At 47.5% G+C, this 26,826-nt stretch overlaps 1 protein-coding gene across 1 annotated transcript in view; it reads right to left on the bottom strand.

Annotated features, from left to right (window-relative positions):
• LOC123138674 (disease resistance protein RGA2-like) overlaps positions 1–19,825 on the bottom strand; it is a 65,404-nt gene extending 45,579 nt beyond the window's left edge. Inside the window, exons 1-4 of the mRNA XM_044558608.1 lie at positions 19,390–19,825; positions 16,024–16,318; positions 13,653–14,924; positions 12,114–13,502 (exon numbers count right to left, since the gene is read on the bottom strand). Coding sequence (XP_044414543.1) covers positions 12,114–13,502; positions 13,653–14,924; positions 16,024–16,318; positions 19,390–19,825 — 3,392 coding nt within the window. The remainder of the gene's footprint in view (positions 1–12,113; positions 13,503–13,652; positions 14,925–16,023; positions 16,319–19,389) is intronic.
• Between the last annotated feature and the right edge of the window lie 7,001 nt (positions 19,826–26,826).

The following is a 26,826-nucleotide window of genomic DNA, read 5'->3' as shown; positions in this document are numbered from 1 at the left end:
CCATGGCCCGAGGGCTCTTTCCAGGAGGAGCTCGGCTTGTGGCAGCAGGAGTGGTTCTACATAACCGCTCCCAGGGGCAGCAGGCAGAAGCCGCCGCCCATCTTCCGCTCGGGCCCTCCACAGTGGCTGATGTCATGGGTCAGCCAAGGGCTCAACTGGGGGCCGTCAAAAGACGTGCCCCTATTGCAGGGCCGGATTCAAGACCTCCAAGCGAGGGAGATCGATCTGGTCGTGGTGATGCAGGTCATGCTGATTAGGCGTCTCCTGCCCTGCAAACGCCGTCCTCTCCGGCTGTGGGAGTTTAATCCGGAGGGACCACGAATTCTCCAACACTTCATGGGTACGACACCCGTGGAGATGTACAAACTGTTCTTCGGATCACGAGAGGCGTGTCCGGAATTGACCGAGGACGCCGGCCTAAGCTGCAATCGCCCGGATACACAAGTAAGTAGTTCCGTGTCCGGACATACCGTTTGTTTGCCTTTCTATGATTCGCCTTTTGACCAATTGCCCTCTAAATAGGAGTGGATAGCGCAAGCAAAACTGATACGGTGTCCGGCCCCCCTCCCAGAGACCGCGCCGGATCCCGTGCTGGTCAGGATGCTGGAGGTTGCGCCTTCAGAGGAAGGCGAAGGGGAGAACAGAGGAACTACCGCCTCAACCAAGGAGGCTTTTGAGGAAGGGGGGATCGAGAACCCTCCTTCCAGGGGGAGAAGAGGACCGCCTCCGAAAACCCGGAGGCCAAAGCCCCGAAGCGGGGGAAGAGATCTTCACCAGAGGGTCCTGCGTCCGGAGAGGCTCCGGCCGCACAGTCTCCCCTAAAGGATCAGCCCTCCAGCGAGCCGTGAGTAGAAAAAAGGGAGTTTTGTAATAAGGGACATCCCTATTTGTGCTTCTGAGGATAACTTAAGTTTTTACCTTGTAGTTCGGATCTCCGCCCTTCTCAGATGAGCTCGTCTTCGGGGGAACTCCGTCCGGAGATGATGGAGAGCGAGACGCCTCCATCTGCCGCCCAATCGGATAGGGCGGACGAGCCTGAAGTGTCGTCACGGAGGGTATCCCCGAGTCCGGCAGGGCCGAATAATTCGGCACCAACTGGTGTACGGCTGGGGGAGCTGAAGGATCTGCTTGAGAGCGTGTCCATCTCAGAAGGTCACCATACACTGATGAGTACGGTGATTGAAAGAATTTCATCCGCCGAAGGCGGATTGCGTGATGCCGTCAGAAGTTTGCTGGCGGGGTTTGAGGTACGTAAAACTGACGTACCCTTTGACAGTTTTATACATAAAATGCGCCCTTTATAGATAGTAGCCCCTGAGACTCGGTAGGGTGTCGAGAACGACAGCGTGCCGAGGATCAAAATCCTAGGTATTGATTTACGCCTTTCCTAAGCAGGTGGCGGATAGTTCGGTGGCTAGCCGGACAGTTGGAGTTGCCTAACTAAAGCGGCAGCTCGACGTTGCGGATGCGGACATCGCGCTGGTCAATAAACGACTTGACGAGTCACAAGGTAGGTTTTTTCTCCGTGGTCACCTAGTAAGGGAGCCGAAGCCCACTCCTTACAGCATGTGTGTTCAATGCAGATGGTGCCGCTGCTGTGGAGAGCCTTCGGGCAGAACTTGCTCAAGCCAAGGAGCAAGCCAGAAGGAGTGATACGGCTGCCTCGAGGGCGGCCGAAGAGCTAGAAGCCGAAAGGGCTGCACACTGCCGAAGCAGGGAGGAGATGGCCGAAATGGCCGTGAAGTTGAAAGATGCTACCGACCGCAATGATGTTCTTGAAAGGGAATGCCTAGTGGAGCAAGAAGACCTGAGGAAGGCCATCGCCGAAGCCAAGGATGCCCGTTCTGCAATGCGGGCTATAAAGGAGGAGCTGCGCCAGGCCGGAGACATTGTGGCTGGCAAGCCCTTTCTGCTGCGCCGAAGGTTTATAGATCCAAAGTATGCTCAGCTTGGCCAGCTGTGGGGTCCGAAGGATCCTTATATGGACTTAGCGGCGAGTGCGGCAGATGCCGTTGTGCACTTCCGAAGTCAGAAGGATCACAAGACGGAAGAGTTGTTTTGGTCTCAATTCCATAGTCCGGAGCGTTCACTTCCGCTGACCGATCGGCTGGCCGAGTGGGCTGAACTGAATAGATTGTCCGGACTTGCCATGAAGGATATCGTGGCTCATGTCTGGCCGGATAGGCCCAAGCCGAAGAGTTATTTTGACTTATTGCAGCAATTCCTTGGGGCAGTGCTGCATATCAAGGCGATGAAGCGGTCGGCTTGCATAGAAGGTGCACGGATGACCCTCGCCCGTGTGAAGACACATTGGACAGAGATGGATGCCACCGCTGTTGTGACCCAGGGTTCGGACGAGAGCCGGTTACCCGTTGAGCACTATTTTGGGGAAGTTCTGCATGGTCCTCGTGTAATAGAGTCGCAGTGCTCAAAAAATGTCATGTTCAAGTGAACATTTTGGTTTGTAAAACGATGTTTATGATTTCAGCGCTTTTTGGTACTCGTGCGTTCAAGTATTGAAATATCTCCTGTGCGGTCGTTTATGTATACGTGTGTATAACCTGAAAGATGGCAGTCGTCGGCTTCAGCCCCCACGCACAAGGTGCGGGGGTGTTCGCAAAAATAGCGCATTTTCACACTTAATCCGACGTCTTGGTCCTGTGAAGGAGGTGGTAGCATAGCAAACGAGGCAACCGGACTATAATGCTTTATCACTTTCACTTAGCCATAGGAGTTCGAGGGAGGGGCTACGATATAGCCCCTAGGGGCACCGCGCTCTCCAAATTCGGGGCGCGTATGTGCCTAACCGGGAAACGGTCCGTCGTCAAAGCGGAGGAATTCTAAACATTCCGATAGTCGATCGAGTGGTTGACCAGTCTCTCGCTGTATCATGACAGTCAGTTTTCGGCTTTCTCTACTGAGGTGCTCGCCCGGCCGAACCGGGGCACAATAGCAGTAGTTCTCCTGGTGCCGCATTAGCCGATGATACGGAACGTAAGGCAGCAAAACACAGGAGCCGGGCAAACCCAACATTTGACCAAAGACATGATTCAGAGCTGATGCATATAAGGCCTAACTCGAGACGCCGAACACTCCCTAAGGTATTCGGTCTTTATGATAGCGGGCAGAACAATGCCCTAAGCACCTAGTGTCCAGGTACACGCAAGGTCCTCTGACGCGGCCGATGCCAAAACGTCAGTCTCCTCTCTGGTTTATAATGAAAAACCAGGGGATATATAGCAACAAGAGACAGTAAAAAAGGTTTACGCTGGGTCTTAATCTGAAAAGAATCCTTGCATGGGTCCCTACTGCACGTTTGCGCTTGTGTCTCCGTTGTGCTGTATCCTGGACGGGTGTAACACGTTGTTCATCTGTAAAAGAGAGGAACTTAGTTTGAAAAGTAATTGTGCAAAAAATGAATTAAAAATCGAAATATGAATGAATGAATGAAGCTGAGCCTATACTAGCTCATACGCACAGCCCCTTGTAAAGGGGTGTGCGGCTAGGGAGTCCCTAGCTTATTTTATGCCGGACTCGTCTAGCCGTGTCCGGGGTCTTGAACTACCTTTTAATGAGATGATGCCGCATGGACCGGACATTTTAAGTGTAAGAGACGCGTAGTGTGGTATTGCATTAAAGCGGACAAAAGCTTCACGTCCCAATAGTGCTTGATGGCTACTTTTGAATGGGGCAACGTGAAAGATTAGCTTTTCGCGTCGGAAGTTGTCGGGTGACCCGAACACAACTTCTAGTAGTAAGGAGCCCGTGCACTTGGCGTAGGGGCCTGGCGTTACTCCTTTGAAGGAAGTGCGGCTATGTCGAATTTTAGTAAGGTCTATCCCCAACTTGCGGATTGTGTTCGGATATAGCAGGTTTAAATCACTGCCGCCGTCCATCAGGACTTGTGTAAATTGTAGTCTGTCGATTATAGGATCCAATATCAGAGCAGTCCATCCTGCGTTTCGAATGCTTCTGGAATAGTCCAGGTGGTCGAAAGTAATTGGTTTTGACATCCAATCTCGGGGTTCCGCTGGGGTGGACCGTGCGACACCTACTTTGGCGGGTGCCGCATTGTTGTTTTGTGTTATCACATGAAGTGAGTTTACTGTTTTGACTTCTTGTGGGAAAGTCTTCTGTTTTCCGGCGCTCTGCTGGTGGGGTTCGTCATCATCCTCGCTTGGCGCGTCGAGCCCCTTGTGTTCGGCGTTGAGTCGGCTGGACTGTTTGAAGACCCAACAATCTCGGTGGGTATCGTTTGCAGGCCTTCCGGAGGTGCTGTGGATTTGACATATCCGATCCAAAATTTTGTTTAAATTGGATAGCTCTTCACTGTTGTCCTTAAGAGGCAGTGCTTTGTTGTTCGGCCGTGAGCTTTTGAATCCGGCGTTGACCGCCGTATTCTTTGGGCTTTTTTCTTTATTTCATCGCTGGTCCTTTCTGCGCTGTGATTTTCCGTTTCCATCTCTGATCTCGGATGTACTCGGGTCGCTGGTGCTGCATCTTGCTAGCCAGCTGTCCTCCCCTGCGCAAAAGCGGGTCATGAGGCTTGTTAGTGCGACCATAGTTCTCGGCTTCTCTTGGCCGAGGTGTCTAGCGAGCCATTCGTCTCGGACATTATGTTTAAAAGCTGCTAAGGCTTCGGCGTCCGGACAGTCGACTATTTGGTTCTTTTTGGTAAGAAACCTGTTCCAGAATTTGCGCGCTGACTCTCCGGGCTGTTGAGTTATGTGACTTAAATCGTCTGCATCCGGAGGTCGGACATAGGTCCCTTGAAAATTTGCTCTAAACGCATCCTCGAGCTCTTCCCAACTTCCAACAGTATTTTCTGGGAGGCTTTTGAGCCAATGCCGAGCTGGCCCTTTGAGCTTGAGGGGTAGGTATTTTATGGCGTGGAGATCATCTCCTCTAGCCATGTGTATGTGCAGTATGTAATCCTCAATCCAGACTTCGGGGTATGTTGTTCCGTCGTATGCCTCTATATTTACGGGTTTAAATCCCGCTGGAAATTCATGATCCAGCACCTCATCGGTGAAACATAGTGGGTGTGCGGCGCCCCTGTATTTAGGCGTGCTGTTATCTTCAAGCATGCGGCGTGTTGTGTTGCTTTCTGGGGCCCTCTTTTTTGGCCCATAAATGGACCTGACCGGGCCATCTGTTTTGTGAGGATCGTGTGTCGTCTTGTGTGCGGCGCCGCTTGTCGCTTTTGGCCTGTCATCTGGTCGTCTATCCGGCCAGGCGGCCTCGTTGCTTTTTGACTGTGGGGGCTCTATGGCCTCCTCGTCGAATTCTGGTAGCAGCTTGCGCTTCGGGTAGCTCTTTGTTTGGTGGCTATTGCCATATTTGTCCGCGGTCTTGAGTACTTTGCTCCACCTCATTCTGAGTGTGTCTTCCGCTGTTTTGAGCTTTCGTTTTTCCTTTTTTCAGACTTCTTGCAGTGGCGAGGTTCTTATGCTCCGGTGGTGTGTCCGGCGTGAGGTCTGGACTGTTGTTTTCGCCGGGCATGGGTTGATTATCCGATTCGTCCTACTCGGATGGTTGCTTGGTTGCATGTTCGTCGTCCACTGGTTTGCCCTGCTCTATTGCTGGGTCATTAGGAGTGCTGTTTTTGTCGAGGCGGGAATTAGGGCGGCGTCTGGGTCGCCGTTTCTGTTGTTTGTCGGCGGAATTATCCTTTGCCGCGTCCCGTTGTCCCTCGTTATCGCTTCCTTTTGGGGTGTCCACCATATATACATCATGGGTTGGGGTGGCCTTCCAGTGCTCGGTAGGCGCTGGTTTTTGGTAATCTCCGGCATCGTCATCCATACCGTCGATGTCTTCGGAGTCGTAGTCTAGCATGTCAGTTAGATCGTCGATAGTGGCTACAAAGTGGGTGGTGGCTGGGCTTTGAATTTCTTCGTCGTCCGCATCCCAGCCATCCTAGCCGCAGTCCGGCCAGGGCTCTTCTGATAAGAGAGATACTTTAGCGAATTCAGGATGTCGCCAAAGGGTGAGTGCTGAAAGATGTCCGCAGCGGTGAACTCCATGATCGGCGCCCAATCGGATTCGATTGGCGGGGGCGTAGGAGGTTCGGAGTCCGACAAGGAGTCCGGCGCCTCGGAGTCACGAGCTTTATAAGGGACAAGGTCAGTATTCGGCTCCATCGTTGTGGAAGTTGCAGCTCCCGAGGCGGTGTCCAGCCACCTGTCCTCGATCTGCGCGGTCGGCTCCGAACTATGGGTCAGAGCGGACTTATGTGCGGCCTCCAGGGTACTGTCCAGCGGCAGAGCTAGATCATGCCCATCGTGACAGTGCGGCACGCTCGGCTGTGGCTTGACTCCATCGAAGATCAAGTCCCCACGGATGTCAGCCGTGAAGTTTAGGCTTCCAAACCTGACCTGATGGCCAGGGGCGTAGCTTTCGATCTGCTCCAGATGGCCAAGTGAATTGGCCCGCAGTGCGAAGCCGCCGAACACGAAAATCTATCCGGGGAGAAAAGTCTCACCCTGGACGGCGTTGTTGTTGATTGAAGAAGCCATCAAGCCTATCAGTGACGACACAGAGGAACTCTCAATGAAAGCACCAATGTCGGTGTCAAAACCGGCGGATCTCGAGTAGGGGGTCCCGAACTGTGCGTCTAGGCGGATGGTAACAGGAGACAGGGGACACGATGTTTTTACCCAGGTTCGGGCCCTCTCGATGGAGGTAAAACCCTACTCCTTCTTGATTGATATTGATGATATGGGTAGTACAAGAGTGGATCTACCACGAGATCAAGGAGGCTAAACCCTAGAAGCTAGCCTATGGTATGATTGTTGTAATGGTTGTTCGTCCTACGGACTAAAACCCTCCGGTTTATATAGACACCGGAGAGGGCTAGGGTTACACAGAGTCGATTACAATGGTAGGAGATCTACATATCCGTATCGCCAAGCTTGCCTTCCACGCCAAGGAAAGTCCCATCCGGACATGGGACGAAGTCTTCAATCTTGTATCTTCATAGTCTTGGAGTCCAGCTGACGATGATAGTCCGGTTGTCCGGACACCCCCTAGTCCAGGACTCCCTCAAGGAGGAAGGTAGAGTAATTTTCGGCTAGGTAGTTCCCCTTTTTATAACCTAGTACTAGCACTAGTACTAAAACCTGCATAGTGGGAACCCGTTCAGGTTTGATACATACTACTACCTGTGTCCTGGTTTATTGGTCTCCAATGTAATCTGTGCCAAAGTTTGACCATAAATTTCACTAACAAAATATTCATGCATGTCGTAAAATATTATATAATTAAAAATTATGTTCAAATACGAATCCAACTATATAATTTATTAACATGCACTAACATTCATCTGTTAAATCATTGGTAAAAAAAATTAGCACAAATTACAAAGAAGACTAATAAACCAGAATGGAGGTAGTAGGTGTGAGCAGGTTTGCACTTAATTATAGCATGGCAGTACTTTGGAATGAGATGGGAACAAGCTAACGATTAATTGATGGTTTTGGTTTCGAGGCACGAAACGGCTCCAGATGAGTTTAGTGGAACATAAATTTTAAGTACTACTACTCAAATGTGGTCGCACAAGTCAGTGATGTAACTGGTCGTACATGTCAGACCAAGCCGATGCGTGTCCCTTCGATGAGACACGGGTCCGACCGACCGTTTGTTGGTGCGACCGACCGTTAGTATTAGGCGATGGAGACTTCTGGTTATGGCTTCAGGTGATTGTCACGACCAAGCATTCAAAAACTAATGATAAATCAATTACCATATGTTTCCAAACGACCAAGTATTTTCACAGGAATATAATACATATAGATGGAGTGGTTGTCAAGGTTGCAAACCGACATGGCGTTGCTAGTTCACTGCATCAGCAACCGAGTAGGTCACTGCATCGCTGGCTGGTGTTATAGAGTATAGAGCATATATATTTTTTAAATCCAAACTATTATTTTTGTATAAATTCATTATGAGATCTAATACATTATTGGCTTCATTTAGACTATATACAAATAAAAATGCAAATGACATGTATTCATCAGTATGTTTTTATCTAAAAGCAAAAGTAGAGAATATTTTCCCACGTGGTTGATATATATATAGTTCTATATTCTAATGTTTTTCTAGAATTTTGTCTTTGTTTTGAACTAATTTATCATTTTTACTCCAGTCAAAAATAATATTTGATTGGTACGTAAGTATGTTGGTCCAGTGAATCCCATCAGAAAAACTGATGGCCTGTGTTATATAACTTTTGCAACGGACGGCCTGTGTTATACTGGTTGGCTTGAGTCCTTGGGCCGAAATCACTATTCTGACCCTATCAACAAACTTTGTCACAAAGTGAACTCGACATGAAAGTATTTCACGATCTGATTTTTTTAGCAACGCCACAGCCCGCAGCGTTTCTTCCCCAAATAAAAACGCCGAGCTAGCTAGTGTTCCTGCCCAAAGGAGAAACGCCGAGCTAGCTAGCGTTCCTGCCCAAAGGAGAAACGCCCAGGTTGCTCGCGTTGCGGACCAGGTAAGCAACGCCAAGGGCTTTGGCGTTTCTGCGCTGGCACCCAGCCCATTCGCTTCCCCGTTGCCAAAGTAAAAAAGCTGCTCCTAAACCCAGGGCCTAAACGCCAAGCCCTATGGCGTTTCTGGCCAAGGCAGCAACGCCCACTTGCTTGGTGTTTCTATGTGGATTGGAAACGCTAGCTACTCCGGAGTTTGAATGTGGATTTGAAACGCTAGCTAGCTCGGCGTTTTTATATGGAGAAGAAACGCCACGGTCTGTGGCGTTGCTAAAAGGGTCAGATCGTGAAATACTTTCATGTCGAGTTCACTTTGTGGCAAAGATTGCTGAAAAGGTCATAATAGTGATTTCAGCCGAGTCCTTGCGGGTGGGTTGGCATGTGCACGTACGTACGTCTGACAGTTCTCGTATCTCTCAGTTTGATCACGTTACAGTTGTATAAACCGGCCCATGACACATTTGTATCTCCCTTTCTTTTTTCCTTGCACGTCATGTTTGATAGTATCACACATGCATGTATAGCCGGCTGGATGCCTTTGTTCAAATTGATGTGGCGAGTTCCCGTGGAGTTGAGTCTGTATAAAGTTCTTGCTTTTTTTATGTTTCCATCCTACTGCAGGTATTTGCAGCTGCCCCTTACTTTTTATATAATTGTGGCTGGGTATTAGGGCATGTACAATGGAAGCATCACCTTCCTAATGCTTCACCTCTTCCACGTGAGTAAAGATGGATGGGGCATTATTTAGTTTGTCAAACCCTCAATGCATGAAGCTGCCCCATCAAACCAATGCATGACATATACATCCTCTTTTTCCTGTACTTCAGTGAACGTGGAGGGCTGGATCGCTTCATCTCTCTCCCTTTTCCCAACTCTCTCCTACTTTTGTCAGCCAAGAGACTACCTCCTCTGCAGGATCCCGTCTTGGTCTGCAGGCTACTAGTTGAGCTGAGCTGGACAATCGGGAGTGACGTATAGAGCTGGGGCATCCGTCCAAAGTGGAGCGTTGGGCATGCCCTTAGTCATTTATCGAAAAACAGATATATTCGCCTCATTGTCACGGACTTGTTTGAGTGGAACACGTGGACCAACTCTTTTACAAAATCTAAAACTCCTACATGAAGACGTGGACGACCAGCTCTTTTAGAACATCTACAACTCCTACATGCAGTCGGACAGCTTTTTTTAAGCTGGACTTTCTTCCTTTATTACAGCCGGACGGCACCCAATCTAGCCCCTAGCGATCCTTCACGGCCCTATTTAACAAATCTCAACCGTTCAATATCTTAACTTTGTACAGATGAATCTTAACCGTTTGTTTTCTATCGTTTTAATAAGCATATAATAGAAGAAGATAGATAGATAGAAGATTACTATCATCCTAGTCCCCAAATTTTACTAATTAGAAACCAGGTTTAGGTAACGTTCGCACATAAAACCTGGTAAATCACCATGGCATTGCAATTTTCATCTGCCTCGTGAGTTATTTCAAAGATAAAATTAAGTGTGCAAATGCATTTCCATGATAATGGGATAAGAAATAGATAAGAGATTAAAATACTAGAAAATATATTCACTCAAACAAGTACAAAGTTGTTTCTAAAAAAAGTTCAAAGTTCCGAGCCACACATTTTTTGAACATACTCGGAACAGAAAGTGGAGCCTTTTCGCCAAAACAAGCTTCAGCGGACAGATGGAATCCAAAAGGGTATGATTTGCAAGGGGAAAATGAGTCTGTCAAACATCAAAGAGCAGGAGGCTGCTCCTAATTACTTGTACCGATGTCCGCACCATGGTAGCAGGATTGTTGAGAAGAGTAAAGTGCATTGTACTGTTTGACTTATCACCCAGACAACTTTATACTTTCAATGCAATGCTCCAAGGACTGTAATATGCAGAGATGACACACCATTGCACCTGTCGTGACTTGCGGAAGATGAAAAGACCTATCCTCCTTAATTTGAATCATATCAGACCCCCCCTGTATATTAAATACAGTCATAAAATCCATCAAATGTCTTTTCTAGATGGTAGATTATTGAAAGAAAAGTTAATTAATATTGTTCATCCTTTAACTGAATCTAACATTGATTGTCCAGACTTGCTTTGAGAAATAAGTTGTATCCCTTGTGGAAAACTGAACTAAAACAAATCAGGAACCTAGCTATTTGAGTACTCGAACTTCTCTCAAACGAGTAATGGAACTTGATAGCATGGCGTACTCAACATTTAGTACTCCCTCTGTAAACTAATATAACAGCGTTTAGATGACTAAAGTAGTAATCTAAACGTTCTTATATTAGTTTACAGAGGGAGTACTAAATTAAAGGATATTTTGAGGGAATATGCCAAGCACTGAACTGAACCTCATGAGTGCTCGTGGAGTAAAACCTAGTGAAGTAACTACAATGATTGAGGGAAAGAAAATCTGCTGCCTTGTTGAAAAGGATGTTAATTGTTTTCCATTTTTATCAATGCAACACATGCAGCTCTAATGCGTGGACTGAGAGTTGAACTCAAGACCTTAAGTCTGATACCATGTTATATATTCCTATCAACCAACTATTCCAAAAGTCTGATAGGAAGAGGAGATATAGTATACTTAAAAATCATGAACCTCTGCCATCCTTCTCTATTGTACAACTTACTGCTAATGTAGCAGGCGCATTAAACATCATGAAGATACAAGCCATCAGATTGAACTTAATTATAAATTGCTACAGATATCTTTTAATAAATGGTACTCCCTCCGTTCTCTTTTGTAAGAAGTTTTAGACAGCTGACCTTGAACTGTTTTGGGCTCTGTCTGAACTGTCTAAAACGTCTTATAAAAGTGAACAGAAGGAGTAGAAGTTTTTCTTTACTTTTTATGCCTATTCATTCATTTCCACTTGATAATGTTTTGATGCAGACTCACCAGTGGCTTCGGCCGACCAACTACAGCCGATGAGCAGTAACGTGGGGATGATCACCGTTACTGAGGAGGCAGCCATCATGGATGTTGCCACTCTCTCTTTTTTCCATTTCATACAGTGATGGTTCTTTGGTGGTTAATCTAATACTTAATTATAAAATGCAAATTTCTTGATAGTTTGCACGAAAGGCTAATGGTTCTTGATGAGCTATCGATTAATTAACATATTGCTTGCTTGTCCAAAAAATCTGGGCCCTTCATGGATATGGTTAAGTTATATCATTTTCCATTTTTGTTCATTCGCTATTTGAGCATATACTAGTTACACTCGTCTTTTCTTATCAATACTTATATCTCCTAACAATAGAAAACTCCCTAATCATATTGGATTATATGAGGGCCTGCTTGGCTCATTGCCAAAAATTGGCAAAGCAACTTGGGTCTTGATTGCTGTTGCAACATGAAATGTTTAACATAAATCCAGCAACGGTAGAACACTTTCCAATGTGTGGATCTGGCTAAAAAGAAAGACTCTAGAGTTTATAAAAAAAGGTTAATTTAATTAGTTTCAAGTTAGGATATACTGAGCTTCATTTCGCAAAAAAAAGACGTGAAGATATCAACATATAGCTGGCCACGTATATACTTTGAGAGGAAAAAAAATGCTAATGCATAATGCAACCATACTCTGGTGACATAATACATACCAGTTTCCTTGTCGAAGAGGCTGTCTTACATCTACCAGCTCTGGGCAATGAAGAATATACACAGACTCTACTTGAGCAACTGCTATTGAACCGCCAACGGATCTGAGGGTTGAACAGTGTGTTAATTTCAATTCCTCCAGAGCTGGAGTACTCCCTTGCTGGCGAATATCGATGCACTCTATGCCCAGACATGACTCCAAACTGAAATGCTTAAGGGAGGATGGTAATCTTAGTACCATCGGTGTATTTAACTTTGGACAATTTGCAATAACGAGCCTCTGCAAAGAAGTAAAATGGTGGATCCTATCAACTGGCAGGGACGTCAATTCATTACACCATGTCACCCAAATTTCCTTTGCAGCAGGTAGATAAGCAGGTGTTAGGAATTCATCAAGGCTCAACAATTTCCTGCAGCCGCTAATATATAGAACAATAAGGGATGAGAATGCTCCAACACTCCTGCTGCTGCTTGCGTCAGTGACCCCAACTGACATAAGAGAGGCACAATCAACAATATACAGTTTCTCAAGGGCTGGAAAATTGCTACTCCAGACTTGCAGGGGAATGGATGTTAACCATTTGGTCGACATTTTCCATTCGGTGAGGACAGTGAGGTCGTGGAAGCAGCTCACAAAGTGATCCGTGAAATACCCGAAGTCATGAAGGATAATCTTTCTAAGAGAAGGGGTGAAGGCCACAAAACTTTGCCAATTGATTTGAGGACAACCTCTGATGTCCAAAACTTCAAGACAGCGAAGGTTGTCTTCCTGATCTGTATCACAAATGTACGGCCCAAAAAATGATACACTCTGAATGTTCTTACAATAACTCAATTCCAGAGAACTTAACCTTGGCAGGAGGTTAGGATGGAGCCAGCTAGGACAAGATTCACCTCCATAATCTTGTATTCTCAAATTTTTTAGATTCCAGTGAGGCAGTGCTTCAATCTGGTTCTCCATCATGTGTATCGCCTGATCACCAGTCCATTGTATACAGAGTGCATTAGAGTGATCCTTGTCATAATTAAAGCCCTTTGATTTAATTTTTTGTAAGCTCATGGCATCACTGAAGTCTTCAGGGAAACTTTGGAACACACAATCCTTAGCTTCTACAGTTTTGAGAAGGTATAGATGACAAACCGATGAAGGAAGGGTTCTGAAAGTATGACTTCCGAGTAAACGAAGGTATCGCAGATGCTTTGAGTTCCCCATACTCTCAGGTAACTGGCTTACTCTAGACAACCTAAAACTCAGTACACGGATTCTTGGGAGTTCCTTGAACCAACAGTCAATGACGGGAGCAAAATCTTTTGCGCGGCTGTATGATTCATTGCATACCAATGAACACAATTTTTTCTTGTTGCATAACCTCTTCAATTCAGAACAGCCAATATTTTCGTTAGTGAATACTGACAGATGACGAACAGTTGAAGGGATTTTATCAAGATCACTTGAATGTTTTATGATGAAACATTCATCCTTCGAGACAAGTTGTGCTGTATCGTGCATCAAGTCATGAATTACATACTGAAAATTTGACTTGGCTGATCTCTGAAAGAATGACCCTTTTACAAGCTCGTCAAAAGCTAATGATGCATCTTGAAGTTCCACATGCCCTTGTGCTATCCAAATGTCGACTAAAAACTCCTTATCAAATTTGTGATCCTTGGGATACAGTGCACAAATTGATCTCTTCAATAATGGTGGTAGGTACATATAACTCAGTCGAAGGGCTGGCAAAATGTCAGTCACATCTTGTTCTAACATCCACAACTCACTTGTTAATATAGATTCCCAATGTGCTCTACTTAGGTCCCTTTGCAACAAGCGTCCAAGAGTTTTTGCAGCCAAAGGAGAACCCTTCAACTTTGGAAGCATTTTTTCACCAATGCGCTCCAACTCTAGGTCATTGCAGGTCCTATTGGATCCAAATGCACATAATTTGAAGAACTCCCAAAAAACAACATCTTGTAAACCCTCCAACTCGTAGCTCTTCATGCCAGTGCTAACTAGATTAGCAACCTCTATAAATCTAGTGGTGACCAAAATCATACTTCCTTGAAGAGCCTTTCTCAAAGGTACGCAAAATTTCTCCCACTCCATCCCACCATCTCTCATGGTATCACCCCACATGTCATCAAGGATAAGTAAGAACTTTTTCGATTCCACACAACTAGCCAGTTTTCTCATAAGATAATTCAGATTATCAGATGTTGTATCTTGTTCCATTTGCTCCAGAATCTCTTTAGTTAACCTCTTTATGTTAAAATCATCAGAAACACATGCCCACATAATGCAGTCAAAGTGCTCCTTCACTTTTGCATCATTGCAGATTTGTTGTGCAATAGTTGTTTTTCCAACACCCCCCATACCAAATATGGGAAGCACACACAACTCATTTGAGCTTGCTGCACCGTCAGTCCTCCCTCTCTTGCTAGGGTGTACTCCTAGCATTTTCACCAAGTGCTTCAGTTCTTGTTCACGACCAAATACTTGTGGCACCTCAGAAAAAGTACTTGTGTCTGGCCTGGTTGATTTGTCAAACTTCAATGGTGCTTTATGCAATCTCAAATCCTTCGACTGGTGATAGACGTGATCTAGGTTACCCTGGATTTCCTTCACTTTGTTGAAGTGGTCACAATTATTGACACTTATGAAAAACTCCTGAAAGGCAGCATGCATGTGTTCTTCACCTGAATTCTTGCTCTCCTCAAGCTTCAGCTTGAGTGCATAATATTTGAACTCATCAAGAAAGTCCTCAGCATCATAAACTACATCTTTGATGTGCGGGAGAAGCTTTTTGGAACGAAGGCTCAAGAAGAGCCCGGCTTTGAATTAACAAAGCCATCAACCGGCCAGGAGTTACATCGAATAAACCACAACCAAGAAAAAAAAAACGGCAGATACAAAGTGCTGCTACAACAGCTCACAGGCAGCAGCAAAACAAGCACACCAGCCGAAGGAAAATGAAGCACAGCTTGCAGCGCCGATGCCATTGTCTACCAACATGACCGCCACCAGGGAGGAAGCAAATGTCTAGAACTACCACCGGAAATGTGCCGCTATCCACTCTCAGAGGCCAAGCAAGATCTCCAAGTCATCCGTCTCCACCTCTGTAGAGGGCCCCTACCCTCTCGCCCAGGATCGAAGGGCGCCGCACCGACAGCAGGCGGAGTGGTTCCCCCGAGAACATGGATAACCAAAGAGGATCAGGCTGACAACAGAAAAGGATTGGGAAACAACAACCATAGGTCATTCCAAGAATACTACTGCCGCACATGGAACAATCACATGGCAAGACAAGAGCAGTTGAACGTAGACGCGAACGAAGAGAACCATAGCACCACCACCAACCACATACAGCAACAGGCCTCCTCGCAGTCCCCAAGCGACGCCTTCAAGAAGGGGAGTGACATGGAGTGCCACCGTCGCCCAAAACAGGGGACTAGGATTTTCATCCGAAAGGAAGGGAATGGGTGGGCGTAAAGGACCTCGACAAAGCTTCCATGGAGGGGATAGGCACCAGCGGCGTCGACATCGCTGTGACCAACTCGCCGGTCAAGGCTTTCCCCCGGTCTCACACCCACCCCAACTACCCCTGTCGGCAAGGAACCAGATGGGACAAGACAGGTTGCCCGGAGGTGGGGTTGAGTTTCTTCAGATCAGACGCCAGGTCCGGCGAGAAGAACCTGTCGCTGCGCGCCACGCAAGCCGAGCAACCCATGCCGTCCACACGGCCATGGGTGATGGCCAGCACCAACGGACGCCACTCGTCACAGAGTCGACGCCGCCCCAGCACCCGAAGACCAACCTTGCCTGCCACCACAAGGATGACAAGCCCCAAGCGCTCAGGTAGCCACCCCACCTATGGCGCTCGAGCTGCTCCCCCACCAACCCGTTCACAATACTACTGCGGGAGAAGCTCGGCTGCTGGTTTCTTATGGCTCTGCCATTCAACGCGCTCAATAAGGTCAAGCATCTTGGGCATAGTTGTCTGGAGCTTCCAAATGTCATTTTCCAAATGACGAAATTGCTCCCTTTCAGCCAGAATCTGGTGTTGCATAGCTGCATTGCCTTCACCCAGCAGCTGATGTCGGGCCACTAGGATGCATGGCGTGACCCAGCCAAAAAAATCCCGACATGCATTGATGTCTGCAAATACACCAGCAACTGCCTTGAATGTTTCCATAAACAGTCTGAGCACTGCTGTGATGAATACAAAAAAAAATTAAGCTTAATTGTGAAGATTTGATGAGTACAATATTGAAACCTACTACTCCTTCCATCCCATAATATAAGAACGTTTTTCAAGCAGTAGCAATTATCTCAGGTGAGGATAGATGCAATATGAACAGATTGTACCTTCCCTCTTTTGCTGGACTATGGTTTGTACAAACTGTTCTCTGTTAGAAGGAGTCCGACCCAGGGATTTTATTCTGCCGAGAGAAGGTCGACTGCACTAGTTGTCTGACATGCCTTCTGCAATGACCTGGTGGTTGCGCTTGTAGCCACCTAGTTAAAAGAATTTTATGCTAACTAGTATAAGACTTAGAGCAATATGAAGTTAAATTTTACATTTAAGTGAATGGCTCAGAGAGTTGTAAAAATAGACCAATGTCCAGTGAAGTTTTGCCTTCTTTCTTTATCTGAAGTTTATATAAAGCGATTACAACTAATTCAAATCCATGAGTTAAATCTAATTTGTAAATAAAATTTTCAGTAAGCATCCCCCAGTCAGCTTTATCATGGAGACTATAAATAAATGTACGGTATCATCCGGACATCCAAACAACCATTTTGACAATATTTATTACGAAATGAGTGAACAGCATTGTTGCTGTCCTCTTAAAGGCATTTTATCAAACACGCAGGGTGCAAGAACAACGAGCTTCCCCCGTCCAAGCACTGTCAAATGGTGTGCATGGCTCTCCTCTCTCCCCTCTCCCCCTCCCCCCCTGGCGGTGTCGGCGTGGGGCTCCCCCCCCCTCCACCTCCCCATCCCTGGCGTCCCCGTGCGGCTTCCGCGCGGGCTCGTCCCCAGCCTTCTCACCGTCGTCCTCTCCTCGCTCAGCCCTTCGAGATCCTCCCCCCGCCAACAGATTCTGGGCTCTTGGCTCTGAGGCCTCGGACTCTGACTCCGATTCCCCCCTCCCCCTCCCCGACCGGCACCTCCGTGCGGCCTGCCCGTTGTTTCGGCTCCGGGTCGGTGTCGTAAGTTCGCGGCTGGCGGGCGCGGTCATCCTGCCTCCGCTGCGTTGGCCGTGGATGGCTGGACGCGCGTGCCTCGCGGGCGCCGCCGCGCTCCTGTTTCGTCTCCTGCTCGTGGTATCCTTGGGCCTGGTCGGTGTTTTGCACCGGCGTCGGTCCCATTCTCTCCCCCTCCTCTCCGGCTACTTCCCCCGCCAGGGCTCCATTCGTGGGCTCGCTGGTGTCCTTGTCGGTGGCGGATGGGTCGCCTGTAACCCTAGGTCTAGTGGTGCCTTCCGTGGTGGTGCCAGCTCCTGGGTCTCGGGCTTCCGTGCAGCCTGGTGGTCCTGTTGGGTTGGGGGCCCTTCTCCCCCTTGCCAGTGTTTCGGATTTCCCCCTTCCTCTTGTGGCTCTTGGGCCTCAGGTGGCCCAAGCCGATCCCCTCGCTCCCCTGTCAGGCCAACCCATCGGCCCTGGCCTGGCGCGGTCGGGGTATATATGGGTGCGGAAGGGCTCGCTCCCCCCATTCCTAGGGTTTCCAGCCTCTCCCTCTGACCTGTGCTACCTCTGCTTCCCCATCTGTGTTTTCTCCAGATCTGCTCCTCCTCCTCTCTCTCTCTCTCTCTCTCATTCGCGGCGGTTGTCTCAATGGATCACTCACGCGTGTCCTACAGCGAGGCCGTGTCTGGCCAAAAGCGGCGGCGAGAGGGGGAGGCTGATCTGGAGTATGAGGCTGCGCGACGCTCCAAGCTCCAGGCGGATCGTGCCCGGTGCGGGGGGGGGGGGGGGGGCTACGGCTGTGCCTGGCGGTCCTCCTTCCCATGGTTCTAGCTCGGTGGCGGCTGGTCCCTCTGTGCCTCTGGGTCGTTCTGCGTCGCGCGCTTCGGATCCTTGGGAGGTGGCGGCCGTGGCTAGTAGGGCCGGCTCTGCTGGCCCGACTCCGTGGCCCCCTCCTCTGCGTGGTGCCGCGGCCTCGACGGGGGCTCCAATGCGGGTTCCGGCGGCTCCTTGGGGGGGGGGGCTAGTCGGTTCGTGCCTCGTGGCTCCTCTGGGGTGCCAGACCGCCGCCCCGCCTCCGGCGGCTGGGTCTCTGGCTCTGCGTCTGGATCTGTTGGTGATGGTATTCTTCCTTCGCCTCCCCCCGGCCCGGCGCGTGTTCCTCCTCCTTCCCACGTGGACAACCCCACCCTCACCTATTTTGCATGCCAACGTCGTGGTCACTTTGGTGTCAAAACACCCCCTTATGTCTCATCTGCAGAGAGGACATCCATCTTAAGGTCGATTGTCAAAACCGCATCAAACCCCCAGCCTTTGTGCATTATGGTCTTGGTCTTCGTGGTTGTTGTTTTTTCGCTCTCGGCCGTGAGGTTCCTCTAGTGGTTCCCATTCCTGCTCTCTCGAACTCTGGCATCATTACTGTCAAGGATAAGATTATCTCCCCCCAGGTTCTTCTCGACGAACTCCGCCTATGGGATGATGGTGGTTGCGATTGGCAGATTCTCCAACTTTCTGAGTTTGAGTTCCCTGCCTTGTTCCCCTCCAAAGAAAGTTTGTGGATGATTTCTTCATGTTATAGTTTCACTCTTCCCCTCAACCAATTGGTCGTATCTGTCAAGGTAACCTCCAATGGCTCGAAAGCTATCTTTTCGCTGACTGGTGTATGGGTCCTAGTCGATGACATCCCTCCTACACTTTGTTCCGTTGCCTTTATCATGGCTTTCGGTGTTCTCATTGGCAAACCTATCGAGGTCGATCCGGAGTCTCTGCTTGTCTTGGGCCCTGTGCGTCTGCGGGTTTCGTGCGTTGATCCTCATTGCATTCGCGGCTCCGTTGATGTTTTCCCCTCTGCTGGTGGTTTCCGTCTTAGGGTTCGGGACAAGGGTGATGCGGCTCCGGCGTCGCCCCCGTCCCCACCCCCTCACCCAGCCTCAGGCAATGACGACAAGGACAAGGACGGTGGTGGCCTCCCGGATGACTCTCTCCATGGCAATTTGCTCATTTCACCTAGTCGGAATGGGATGGATTAACACCTGAAGATCGTGACTTGCTCAAGGAGAACGCCCCGGTGGAGGGTGGAAACAAGGACTCACTGGACGGCGCTGATGGGGGGGTTGCGGCTTCTGGTTGAGCAATGGGCACTCCGTTCTCTGATGTGTGCTCCAACCTCCCAGCCTGCCCCGCCTCCCCTTCCCTCTCTGGTATTGAAGATCTGCCCCCGACCGGCCCCATGTACACGAGAAAGAAGAAATCGTCTGTCAAAAAGTTCTCCGCGCGCAGCAGGGCTTCTGGTGATTCCATGCAGTCTGCGGCAGGGGCTTTGCCGCAGGCTTGATGATGATCTGGGTGCGGCATCGGGTCCTTCGTCTGCGGCGGCTTCCCCGTGCCGTGCCCGCCCCACGCCGGTGCGCTCTCCCGCTTCCACTGCCCGCAAGAGCGGCGGCATCTCCAATAGCGGCGAGCAGGTAGCTGATCGGGCGGCACGGCGCGCTGCGGCCAGAGATCTGCCTCCCTCAGGTACTCCCCCATGCTCCCCTGCCCCTTTTATCCCTGCATCTTCCCCTGTTCGTCTAGTCCTTCTGTTGCAGTCCAATGATCATCTTTTGCATATCTTAGAGGATGTAGGTATTTCTTGTGATCCTAGTTTCGGTTCTCCTTCTTCTTTATTGGACATTGTCCGGGCAAATGAAAGGGCTCAGGCGGATATTTCTAGGGCCTAGGAGGCCGCCTCAAGGGTTGTCGCCTCACTGGTAGTGGCCGGTGGGGTCGAGGTGGGACCTGAAAGGGATCAGGTGCCCACCCCTGCGCATCGGCGCGGGGCTGGCAAGTGATCTAAATCCTGCATTGCCCCAAGCAGGTCGAGTCTTTGCATAAAAAACCTTTCTCATCGATGAAGGCCTTATTTTGGAATATTAGGGGTTTCGGCGCTAGGGGGCGCAGGGACCAGATTAAAGACCTTGTTCGCTCTGAGAACATAGACATCATTGGCCTGGTTGAAACCCTGAAACCTTCCTTCTCCCCGAATGAACTCTCTGTTGTTGCTAGGATCGACAAGTTTAACTGGAATTATTTGCCTTCGTCTGGTCACTCGGGTGGAATTCTTATTGGCACCAAAAGAGATATGTTTGATTTTATTGCCTTTGATCATGGCATTTTTGGGCTAGTACAATGGTATCCCATCGCTCCCTCAATATGCTTTTGAAAGTTATGGTTGTTTATGGTCCGGCTGACCACTCTCTTTCTTATATCTTCTTGGATGAAATTCTGAATAAGATAGAGTCTTGAGACCTCCCTTTACTTATTGGCGGCGACTTTAATTTGATGCGCTCTCCTTTGGATAAAAACTCGCCTAATTTTTCTTGGCCGCTTGCTGACGCGTTTAACGCTTTCATTCGGGACTCCGCTATGCGCGAAATACCTAGGGTTGGTGCCCGTTACACTTGGACAAATCGTCAAACGGCTCCCACTCGATCTGTTCTTGATCATGTTTTCATCTGCCCCAGGTGGGACTCCTTGCTTCCTCGGGCTTCCCTCTGGGCTCTGTCATCGTGGGGTCTGATCACTCGCCCCTGATTCTTGACGATGGGACTGTCTCTTCTCCGCGTTTCCAGTTTGATGCTTCTTGGCTTCTAGTTGAGGGTTTTGCTGACCTGATTGCGCATAAGATCTCCTCTTTCTTATCTTCTCCTCGACGCTCTTTCGGACCGATGGATGATTGGCACCAATGCTCATACTTCCTTCGTAAATTTCTCCGCAGGTCGGCTAAGAACCACGCTGCTGAGTCAAGGCGTGATAAGGCTTGGCTTGCTGCCCAAATTGGCCTCTTGGATGCTCGCGCCGATGGCTCTGGCCTTTCCCCCTCTGATTGGCAGGCTCGTTACGATTTATAAGAGGCCCTTTTAGCCCTGCACCGTCTGGAGGAAGTGTATTGGAGACAAAGGGGTACCATTAATTGGACTCTAAAAGGTGATTCCCCTACTGCGTACTTCTTTGCCATTCCAATGGCAGGCGTCATTAATACGGCTGTCATGAATAAGTGCCTCATTCTAAAGTGGTGGTGGAAAATCATGACCTCCGTGGAGCGCCCCCTCTGGCTATCCATTCTCAAGGCTAAGTATTTCCCGGACTCGAGCCCCATGTTTGCTTCATCCACTGGTGGCTCCCTGTTCTGGCTTTAGCTCGTTAAAGTTCATGCGGTTTTTCAATCCTTGGTCAAGTTTGTAGTTGGAAATGGTAAGTCTACTCGCTTCTGGTTAGATTGGTGACGCGGGAACTCCACCCTCGCAGTGGCTTTCCTGATCTTATTTTCTTACTGCTCTGATCCAGAGATCTCTATCTTCGACCTCTCGCTAAATAACTGGGATCTAGACCTTCGTAGAACTCTTTCTCCTGAAGAGTTGGAAGATTGGCATCGCCTTACTGCTTGCTTCCCCATGCTTTCGGACGAAGAGGACTCGGTTGTCTGGCCCCATTCCTCTTCTGGTCGCTTTTTGGTTAAGTCTGTCTATGCTAAACTTATATCTGGCTCCCCTACGTCCAAGTTCAAGTGCATTTGGAGTGCCTGTATCCCTCCTAAGATCAAAATTTTCATGTGGCAAGCTTTTCGTGGAAGCTCCCCGCGGCTGATCAAATTTGGAAAAAGGAATGGTCCGGGCTCTGATAGATGCACCTTATGTGGGGCCATTGAAAACACCGAGCACATCTTCTTTCATTGCTCTTTGGCTAAGTTCGTTTGGTGTTGTATTCGTTATTGATTGCAAGTGAACTGGAATCCTTCGTCCTTCGAGGATTTGCGGCGACTTTCCAGCGGCTTATCTGGGGCTTCTAAAAGGGTCTTCTGGGTTGGGTTTGCAGCGATCTGTTGGTCGTTGTGGACCACTAGAAACAAATTTACTATCGAACTTTCCTTCCCGGCTAACCCCGTGAGATGCTTATTTAAAACTGGTGTATTTCTGCAGCAGTGGAGATTATTGATTAAGGAAGCAGGCCACGAGGCGTTCGACGATATGGCATCGAAGATTCGGTCCACGGCTTCCTCCTTGGCGCGACGAAATCGGGCGGTGCCTTAACTAGCTTCCTTCTATCCTGTCTTTTGAGAGCTGGCCTGCGTGCCATGATTGGCTAGTTAACCATGTATGCGAACCTTCATAGCTGTTGCTTTGCTACTGTGTTGTCTTGGTTGTTGGTTGTGATACTCTGCCTGGTGGCTTTATTTATAAAGTCGGGCGTATGCCTTTTCTTAAATAAAAAAACAACGAGATTGACGGACCGTGACCAAGAAAGGTTAGGTGTTTCTTTGATCATGTCCTGTGTTTACTTCTAATCCACTCTATATAATTAAAGTTGCAAACGAAAATGAAAAAGAAAAGGGAAGGGGAGGCGGTGGCGCCTGGAACCAAACAGGTTGTGTGCGGTCACTCTGTTTCCTGTCCTCGAAACCTGCGAGCTGCGGCGCAGGCTGCACCAGTACGTAGTAAGCAGCTACTAATACGTAGTAAGCAGCTACTAGTTTACGGATGAAGGACTTGGATAAGTGCAGGTTGCAGAGATGGATAAGTGCAGGCTGCAGAGATGGATGACGTACCTGTTGCTCGTCTCTGATCCTGTTGCTCCGGGAGATGATGCAGGCGCAGGATGAAGATGACCGCCGAGGAGCGAAGCAGCTGAAGCAGACATAACTCCATTTGAAGGAGAAGGGGTCATCGCCGGTTGCATGGGCGTAGAAGCGTATATCGGAGGACGGAGTTACCTATGTCACTACGGTGGCCTACTCACCTGGAACCTTCCTAACTCTCTCCTCACGAATTAACCAAGAGACATCGCGGTTGTCTAGGAAAACCAGCCGGGCTATACCAGGCTCGAGAAAAACCCAAGTCATCAGAGTTTTTGAAAATTAAAATATGGCGCACACACGCGGTTTCGCTCAGTTGAACCTCTCTCGACGAACAGCAGCTGAAGTAGACTGTACCGTCCAACACTTTTGTTTCCACTCGGTTTCAGTATAATTAGGTCGTGACAGCCAAAGGACTGAAGCCGGAGGTCTCTTCATCGACCAAGCGCTCTTGGAATAGAAAATGGACTGAATCCCGTTTTATACATTCAGAATGATTACATAAAGACAATTCTTTTTTAAAAAATCCTTCGAGAACTAGGCCACGCGAACGAGAAACTAATTTCGCATCGTCACAGCACTTCTGCGACCTCTTTGGCATCGTCCAAAGTCAAAACCCAACGCTCGCTCGGGCTTGCTATCGGGTTCTCCAGCCACGAGAAAGCTCACAACTCAGCAAGAAAACCAGGCGAACTTGACGAGAGCAGCAGAAGAATGCATCCAGCTAGCAGTTTTGGATCATATGATCGGATTTGGTTTCCTCCAAATTCTCACGAAAGCCAATTGAATTGCTGGTTAAGCCTATCTTACCGAGAGTTCGAGACCATGGTTGTGATTCCCGGAGGTGGTCTTTCCTTATTGAATCATATGATTGGATCTGGAGTATATATAGATGGATATGGGTGGTGTTGCATACCACGGTGGTGGTCTTTCCCAATGCTTTCTACGTGCTTGAGAAACTTGAAGGAGAATCAAAATCATGATAGCTCACAGTTGCAAATGGTTATTTGATTGCAACCTCACTATTAGCATGAGCAATATATCTTGCTACCCAGCGATTTGTAAAGACAGGTTTTTTCAAGATATATATGTTTGTTAGTACTTTGTTAGAGGTAGGCACGTGATACCTCCTATGTAATACGAGCACAGGATCGATTAATTTGCTATCACCAACAAAAATCTGAACTTAACTAAAAACTTGACAGTGGCATAAAGGAAACTATAGTGTCTTATTCATTGTTTTAGATGCATTTTTTGTTAGCTTCCACTATGCCTTCTTCTTAACTTCCATGTTTTAGATGCATTTTTTGTTATTGTAAAGATCCGTCAAAAATAGAAATTGGAAGAAGGTCCGCTACAATCGGAGTACAGCATATAATTCTCAGATACAGTGCGTGTTTTTGTTTACTGACTCTCATGTAGATCATGAGAAATTTAGGACTGCTTCTTCCATATTGAAGCTGAATCTCTCGGTTCCTCTTCTCTCTACCATCTCCCGATCCTCTTCTCACTATGTTTCACACATCAGACGCCCGTATATTCCAAGTGAGGAGAGTTTTGGCTCTTCCAATGCAGACTAGGTCTGAGGAGATCAATGTAGTGTGCCTTGCCATTATGTGTGGCCGATGTGATGAGGTGCAGTGGGACCATTGAATTTTTACGTTTTTTTTATCAATAAATACAACAAAATGTTGAGAAACAAAAATAAAAAGGGGGAATATATAAGTGTGAGAAGAAGAAAAAATAGCACAAACATGATATGTTATTGTTACCAAGATAAGACTTAGTTAATTCCCATCTGAGATGAAAGCTAGCCATACCCTAGACAATAAGACAAAGAACAGTGGCGACTTCACGGAGAGCAACCTCAAGCATTTTTATTTCACACAAGAATCTCAAGCTGATACACCTGCCAGGGTGTGGTTCAGGAAAAATAAAAGAGCAACCTGAAGCTAAACTAGTATGGTTCCTTAACTAATTCATATCTCACTTGAATCTAGTATGAGTTGAACGGCTTCAACGTCTACTCAGAGTTGGCCAACCGTATGAAAGTTACACTGTTGCTACTTGCAACGACCACAAGTTCAAATCTCAAAATCCGATCGACTGGCTCGAGTCCATCTCAAACACTCAAGCAAGTGCAAACATAAACAGAATTCCAGTTACAAAATGGCCAGTAGAATTGGACTCTCCCTGATGTCTAGCGGGTGAGCCAAATTACCACCATACCCAAACATGACCATGGCAAGTATCCTGGAAGATTTGTCATCTCTTGTCTTCCATTGCTGAAGACAACCCTATATTATATCCTCTCAGCCAACGAGCCTAAGTTGTTGTGAAGTTTTACATCATACGTGTGGATTCAGTTTCCTCCAAAATCTCACTGTGGCCAAGTGAAGTTGACAAGATATCATGTTGAGACCATTGATATGATATTCACGAGACAAAGTGGACGTATATATAGTTGGAGAGAGTTGCATACTTGACTGGTATGTCATTCTTTAGGAGTGTTGAGAGTTTGTGATGGGAACATCAAAAGGATAAAATTTCACAATTAACGGCACCACTTTGCGTGCAACCTAAACATGATTAGCATGATTTATCTCATAGTTCTCTCGCTGCTATCTCACCATTGGTGTGAAGAAATTCTATATCTTTTTTCTCTTCTCAATTTTGTTAACTGCATAGTAGTTCCAATAAGAATAACAAAACCAATTCTAATGTCATATGCCAAAGTTCTGTTGATAGAATGAGGACAAAGTTGGTGCTTGAACAAGCACTCAAGATCTTTACTAATAGAGTCACTTTGTTTCCAAAATCACGCACGGACGAGGTTAAAACATGGATAGTTCAGAATTGAAAACATCGGTGTTCTGTCAGAGGTCATCTCGCAGTGATTCGAGCTTCCAACACTTACGACGCAATAGTATAATGATATGACTGCATCTCCTTTTGCCTTTGGGTCCTTTATTATTCTTCAGGCAAAAGGAGATCACAACTTTCAATCACTATTAGCTATATATGGCGTTTCATTGTAAAATCTGATCAAATTGTAGTGTTTAGGAAATTAATGTAGATAATGATCTGGGTCAATTGTCTAGTTGTTGATACCCAGGGAGTAGTAGTTTTACTTCAGGCCGGTGTTTCAGCTAGCAATTCGGGCTCGAAATTACAACCCACCCTAACATTGCCGGTGTGTGAAATGATCCATGTAACGCCAGCACACGCTTTTCAAATAGCGTTGCATTCTCTGGCTGCTCTGAGACCACAAGATTCTAGAGTAGGATCAAACAGAGTAATTAAGAGTTTCAGTCTGAACCTTGAGAAGATGTTGGGTAACAAAAGTCTAAACACTGAAGTAGAGCAAAGCAGCAGAGATAATCATCCTCACTACCTTGTTCCCTTCTTTTTCATAAGAAAAGCATTACCGTGCACAAAATTCTAGGACCAAGGATACTACTCCAAGTTACAGAAGAATTCCGGAACTTATGAGTGAATGTTTCTTGTCAGGTCATTTAGTGTGTTCTCACTGAGTTTAATATCACAACGTGATCTTTCTCTGATGGCAACACCCAGCTAATTTACAAATCTGTGACTTTGCATAGACGTTTCTTAATTCTGGAACTTGAATCATGGAGTCGAATGCATTTTCTCAGGTTTCGTTAGTACTAAGCTTCTTCTTGTTGCAGTGCCATCAAAGTGTGCAATATATAAACTCTGCGGCTGGAAATGGATGCTGCCTCAGCTGTTGATCTGCTAACTGAAGCCAAAAAAGAGAAAAAATCATGTAGTAAGTTAGCTGTCTAGCATAGATCTCAAAGCTACATTGGAGGGTAAGGATAAGAGGTGTCCAGGAGCCTGAGCTCAAAAAATCCACGTCCGTTTCAACAAGTAATTCAGGCTCGACGTTACGATCCAC

The sequence above is a fragment of the Triticum aestivum genome, chromosome 6B (assembly GCF_018294505.1).
Source record: "Triticum aestivum cultivar Chinese Spring chromosome 6B, IWGSC CS RefSeq v2.1, whole genome shotgun sequence".
Classification (NCBI taxonomy): Eukaryota; Viridiplantae; Streptophyta; class Magnoliopsida; order Poales; family Poaceae; genus Triticum; species Triticum aestivum.
The sequence above is the reverse complement of the archived record's forward strand: the minus strand, read 5'-3'. Positions and strand labels throughout refer to the sequence as shown.